This window comes from Cuculus canorus, chromosome 1 (genome assembly GCF_017976375.1).
Source record: "Cuculus canorus isolate bCucCan1 chromosome 1, bCucCan1.pri, whole genome shotgun sequence".
Lineage (NCBI taxonomy): Eukaryota > Metazoa > Chordata > Aves > Cuculiformes > Cuculidae > Cuculus > Cuculus canorus.
The window spans coordinates 125,121,568-125,127,728 of record NC_071401.1 but is presented as its reverse complement, the minus strand read 5'-3'; the positions used below and the strand labels follow the sequence as shown (position 1 = coordinate 125,127,728).

The 6,161-nt window shown below is 46.9% G+C and overlaps 1 protein-coding gene across 1 annotated transcript; it reads right to left on the bottom strand.

Annotated features, from left to right (window-relative positions):
• Nucleotides 1-351: 351 nt before the first annotated feature.
• On the bottom strand, nucleotides 352-3,574 carry LOC128850907 (stefin-C-like). Its single transcript, XM_054055989.1, has 3 exons — nucleotides 3,024-3,574; nucleotides 1,378-1,479; nucleotides 352-540 (listed from the first exon to the last, which is right to left on the bottom strand). The coding sequence occupies exons 1-3, from the start codon at nucleotides 3,309-3,311 to the stop codon at nucleotides 415-417; spliced, it is 516 nt and encodes a 171-aa protein (XP_053911964.1). The 5' UTR covers nucleotides 3,312-3,574; the 3' UTR covers nucleotides 352-414.
• Nucleotides 3,575-6,161: the final 2,587 nt, after the last annotated feature.

Sequence of the window (6,161 nt, the reverse complement as noted above, 5' to 3'; positions counted from 1 at the left end):
GCTAAACCAGCCCCGCCTTGCCAGAAATTCTCTCTTTCACACGAACTTTCTGAGGAATGGCCAAGGCTCTGTTTTTAATGCATGTAAACCAAACAGAAGCAGCCACACGCTGAAGGAGGCAACCTGATAACACCTAAAGGAGACTGAGGAGGCCCAAGCTTTGTCTTCAGAGCTGCCAGACAGAGCAGCTGGAATGCGTGTGCTCTGTCTTACAGCTCTAGTACCTCAGGTGGCAGAAACAGCCTTGAACACTATTTCAGAGCCTACCTCAGCCTTAGCCGGGCAGCTGACCTAGACGTGACACACAGCAGAAGGACAGATAGCTTTCAAAACTTATTTTATTGTCCTGCATTTACTGACGCAGGCAGAATCCACATGCAGTTTGTACAACTGAGGCATCGTTCCCATGATTTCTCAGCATTCCAGAGGATCATGTCTGGTTTTGCCAGTCCAATACCGGACAAGTTCGGGACCTACTTTCCTGTCAAGAGGTGGCTGAAACACCAGTAAGTGGTTAAAATCGCCATCAGCAACTTCGACCTAGAAAGGAGAACAGCAGGAAAGTGAGTATCATGGGTGACCAGGCAAACGTCTGCACACCTGTGTGGTTAAAATACAGCAGCCACAATGCAATGTCTGCTCTGCTACCACAAAGCCAGCCTGCCACTGAGCCACGCTTTCTGGCCTTCACTTGCAAAATACACTCAGCAATTTCTTAAATCTTGCTTCACAGAAAGCTGCTCAAATACATCGGCAAGGTTTAGTAGGGGAAGAGGAATGACACTATCAGAAAGCTCCAAATCTACCAGCAAACCAAACAAAAAGGGGGGTTTGAAATTAGAGAAAGAACTGTCAGGCAGGCTGTACCTCTGCAGCATGTGACACAGAACCAAACATCAACACACATCCTCTCAAGCACAACGACTCAGAATAAGACATGCTTGTAGGAAATTAAAAAATTCACCCTAACTCTCCACTGGGGCCTCAGGCTGAGTTCCAATTGCCCTGACAAATAGACTTGGAGAACATAAAGGCAATAGGAGAGCTACTGGGCCTTGAAAGAGGAGAGTGGAATTTTGACTCCTTTAAATAATCTGAGCTGATAAAACAATCTATGGTCTTTGAGTGATATGGCTCTAAGGAAGTGAATATTCATATCCGACGGAGCACTGTGCACATGCTATTAACTTTTATATTCCTGTACTACAGTAGTGTCAAAGAGAGGAATTTTAGGAGCATCTGCAGATAGCCCCCAGCTCCATTAGTCACTTCAGGTGGTTTTCCACAACAGGTGCTTCTCTTGCTTGCTGTAAGTGACTATGCAAGTCACCTGGGTTCTTTAAAAACAAAGCACCTCCTCCTATAACGTAAACAAACCTTAATCAAGTAGCTGGTCCCAACAGACTTCTGGTACCTATATAGCACAGCATTAAAGATGGTAAATGCCCTGCCAACCTCCTTTTCAAGTTGTGACTTCACCTGTAAAAAAAAACAAGCAGGGAAATGGTTGGCAGGTTCATACATAGGCTTTTCTTTCACATCTAACCCTCCAATTTTCATCCTTTCAAACAACACACCTTTAAACGAAAGAAATCCAGACCCCTCAAAAGAATTCCACGTACACCTCCAGCCCTTGCCCCTAGCATTGCTTCCAGCATTCTTTAAAAGCCTGTTAGAATTAGACTTCCCAGGCACCTTCCCTCTGCCCTAAAAGCTGTCCAGATAAACTCAGGCACCATGATTTATGAACCAGCTCCGGTTTTATTACAGTTGTTTGCATCTGGTGACACCATTTCTCTACAGAATCACAGCTGCTGTGAATGGAAACCAAGATCTTATTTCTGTCACCTCAAAAGCTGTAGAACAGCTGTAAGACAAGGAGACTGAATAAATAACATTCCTCAGCTTATGGAGGATGACTCCAGACAAGGCACAGGCATTCGGAAATAATCATGTAATGCCAAGATCAGATAGATCTTGGGACACCCAAGGCCTGCAGAGGTTCTTCACAGCGTTGCTCAACCCACAGGAATTGTTCCACCTTGAAGCAGAGCTTAAAATCCCAGAGAACTGCATCATGTAAGGGCGACACCGTTATCCAGCTGGAGGCAGAGCAGGATTGCCCCAATGTAAGCTTTCACTCCAGAATACTGTTTTCCCTCAAAAACTATACCAGAGCCTTTGCAGTGGAGTGTGAGGCAAGTGCTGCTTGTTCCACCCCTTGTGCCAGCGCAGGGGGAACACTGATACTGCTCCTGAGCAATGCAGTTGTTGTCACCAGAAACATTGTAGAGAATCCCTTTCCTTTCTGTTCTGCTATAAATGACGTCCTCTCTGAGTGACCTCTTCTCACGTACTCGAGCCCTCTTCCACGCACCTATGCCCAGCTCTGGCAATTCCAGCTTTGAATTACCAGGAAAATCCTACAATGGAAGAAGGCTCCAAGGAGCTGGGCAAGAGGGACGAGTGAGCTTTCCTATGCCATGGTGTCTCCCTCCACTGGATGCACTTTATACCTTTGGAAGAGCTGCTGCACCGCAGGGCATTGGAGAATCTGCAGAGGTGGTGGTCACATAGCTGCTTCCAGGACAGGACCAGTGCCTGGAACCAAACACCAATGCAACTGGACTCGCCTCTCTGCCTTGCAAGGACGTCACCTTACCCTACTGGCTCACCAGCAGCCCCTGCACCACAGCTAGAACTGTGACGCCCAAAAACACCAGCTGCCAGCAGAGAATACGCCATTTATACATAGCCTTATCCTCTATAGATCTTTCCTTAGCATACAATACTAGATGTTTTGTCCCATCCATGTCCTCCAGAGAGGAATTAATTCTACCAGGTAGGATCTTCTTCCTTCAAACACACCACCTTTAATTCAAAACAAGCAACCTACTGGCAGTCCAGGGGATTCCCATCTTCAGCCCTGGCTTCAACACCACCACCTGGTCTCCCAGCCTTTGCAAAGCTTCGAACTCAGCCCTTTGCACAGAGACTTCATCTTCAGAGAGCTTCCAACTCACCCTGTTAGCGATCTCCTGGATTTCTGGAGTAGGAGTCATGGGATCAGAGAACTGCCCAGACATGATAGTGGCAGGTAATGTCTCTGCAGTGAGAGGTGTTTCCGAAGATGGGCCTTCAGTGCAGTCTGAGCAGAGGCACCAGGCACCTGGTATATATGCAGGTGGCATGGGATCACATGACTTGTAACGTGAGGAGCCAGTCTCTGTGCTTAGGAAGCGGATCAGAGTCGCACCTAGCATTTCCCAACACCATTCTGATTTGAATATCAGAAGAAAGCATGCAGTCATTTCCTCAGTGCGGATCCCATTCCAGTTGCAATTGCACCCTCTCAATAGCCTTCGAAGTGGGAAATAGTAGCTGACTACATTTTCCTCTTTGCTTCCTTCTACCTGACCAGAAGGGTGCCAAGAGAAACACCAGAACTAGAGGGTAAACAAAAAAGTAAATTGTAGGCTAAGGCAAGTATCATCAATAATTTATTCCTGCTTCGTTCCCACCAAACCTACAGCTGCATTCTGGCAAGCACAGGAACAACTGACCATGCAGTATCAGTGGCGTTGTCATTGCACCGCTAGGGCCCCAGAATGTACCCAACACTCATGCAGCACCTGTGCTAAACCAGGATATTTGACAAACTTCTCTACTCACCGGCACGAAGACCTCACTGACTGCCCTAGGAAGGGAAGCTGCTGAGATCCCCAAGGCAGCACTGCCCCTCTGCACAACTCTGGATTCTGATTAGTGAGAAATACACAGAGCACAAAGACTTGTAGGGTTCGTTTCTAATCTTGGGAAATTCTATGTGTGAAACACAAGCAGTTAAAGCTGTGTGGACTCCGTATTTTGCTGGGTTTCGACTTCAAAGCAGAAGAACTGCTTTTTCCCTCCAGCACGCACTGAGTTATGCAGAATGGAAGGGAAACCAACAGGAACTGTCAGCCACCTGATGCTCGAGTTTACGCAGCCTCACCTACACCTCTCTCCATTAAGCATTGGATACAATGAAACAGCATTTGGCTTGCTGCCTTGCGGAGAAGAGATGTCCCTGTTCCATCACAAGCACCCCATCCACAAGTTAGCGGGTGTTTCTACTTCAGTATTTGAGAGATGTTTGGTATTACACACCTTTCCAGCCTACACTCGGCATTTGCACAGGTGGCCGTTTCTCCTAACGTATCCGTACTGACGTCAACTTGACAGATCTGAGCTGGGAGAAAAGCACTGGGATTCCGTATGCTATGTACTATTCCAATAATGAAGAAACAAATCTTTGCAGCTTGCAGGCTGATTGTCTCCGGGCTTGTATACGCAGGTACTTCATAAAATTGTTCAAGGCGGTAAATGACAAGGTCAGTAACTAAAAAAAAAAAATCCACATCTATACAAATGATTGCAAAAGTCAATAGATTCATCTTCCGATTTCACAGTGGCTGAACGAGATGACACGTGGTCTGCACAGCCCACCATCTAACAATTGAGAATCTTCTCATCACCATCACAGTAACAGCCCTGCCTTTCAACATGCTGGCCTACAGAAAACATTTTGCTTCCTGCTCCCCACCTTGATTCCAAAGAATGTCCCACAATGCACATTACCTGGGGTTAACAGAAACCTGAACTTCACCAGAAGTGGACTCTGCCCTATTCCATCAGTTGTGAGCACCTACAGCAGAAGAAGACAGCAACATTCACTGCCAGAAAAACGTGACCCTTCCTATTTTACAGAAGGAAATAAGATGCACAGGCTTGATAAGGCATTCCAAGGAATCAGGATGTGCCCACCTGTTATTTGTCACAAAGGAGATGAGATGGAGGAACTGGGGCTGCATTGGCCCTAAATTCAACAGTCCGAATGGTAGAATCAGGGAGAGGATGAAAACCTAGTATTTGCGAGATCCATTCTTTGATTCACATATGATACCAAGCAGCCCAGAAGTTTGCTCACTACCTTGATGGTAAAGATGAAACAGAATTCAATCACAGAAGAGACCTGATGCCCTTTTTGTTTGTTTGATTTGGTTGGTTGATTTGGAGTTTTCTCATAGCATCGTTCCTCTTCCCCTACTAAACCTTGCCGATGTATTTGAGCAGCTTTCTGTGAAGCAAGATTTAAGAAGTTGCTGGGTGTATTTTGCAAGTGAAGGCCAGAAAGCGTGGCTCAGTGGCAGGCTGGCTTTGTGGTAGCAGAGCAAACATTGCATGTGGCTGCTGTATCATCACCACACAGGTGTGCAGATGTTTGCCTGGTCACCCATGATACTCACTTTCCTGCTGTTTTCCTTTCTAGGTCGAAGTTGCTGATGGTGATTATAACCACTTACTGGTGTTTCAGCCACCTCTTGACAGGAAAGTCGGTCCCAAACTTGTCCAGTATTGGACTGGCAAAACCAGAGACGATCCTCTGGAATGCTGAGAGATCATGGGAATGGTGCCTCAGTTGTACAAACTGCACGTGGATTCTGCCTGCATCAGTAAATGCAGGACAATAAAATAAGTTTTGAAAGCTATCTGTCCTTCTGCTGTGTGTCACGTCTAGGTCAGCTGCCCGGCTAAGGCTGAGGTAGGCTCTGAAATAGTGTTCAAGGCTGTTTCTGCCACCTGAGGTACTAGAGCTGTAAGACAGAGCACATGCATTCCAGCTGCTCTGTCTGGCAGCTCTGAAGACAAAGCTTGGGCCTCCTCAGTCTCCTTTAGGTGTTATCAGGCTGCCTCCTTCAGCGTGTGGCTGTTTGTGTTTGGTTTACATGCGTTAAATACAGAGCCTTGGCCATTCCTCAGAAAGCGCAGGTGAGAGAGAGAATTTCTGGCTGAGAAGCCCCATTGAGCTCCCCTTTGGAAGTTCAGCTTCAGTGATGGGAGCAGGGCGAGCGGTGGCAATGAGCTCCTTGAAGAAGCTGAGACGGTGGAATCGCAACACTCAAGCCCTTGGAGCAGGGAGCAACTGCCCTGCCACCTTCATGGAACATAGCCAAACAGAAGAGCAAACCAAATCAGTCCTCAACCAGGAGATGAGCAGAAGTTTAGAGCTAGTTCAGGCAACTCTCTCTTCATGTAGCACCCACCTCAAGCCGCCCAGGCCTGCTGTAGCAATCAGTGGCACTTACCAAGGACTCTGTCAACATTCATCTTCTCTCCTG

Excerpts from the sequence above, each read along its gene's own strand:
- LOC128850907 (XM_054055989.1), bottom strand. The coding sequence starts at position 3,311 with ATGACTGCATGCTTTCTTCTGATATTCAAATCAGAATGGTGTTGGGAA. Across the intron at positions 1,480-3,023 it reads TCCAGGAGATCGCTAACAGG|GTGAAGTCACAACTTGAAAA; the intron begins GTGAGTTGGAAG and ends TTTTTTTTACAG. Across the intron at positions 541-1,377 it reads GGACCAGCTACTTGATTAAG|GTCGAAGTTGCTGATGGCGA; the intron begins GTTTGTTTACGT and ends TCTCCTTTCTAG.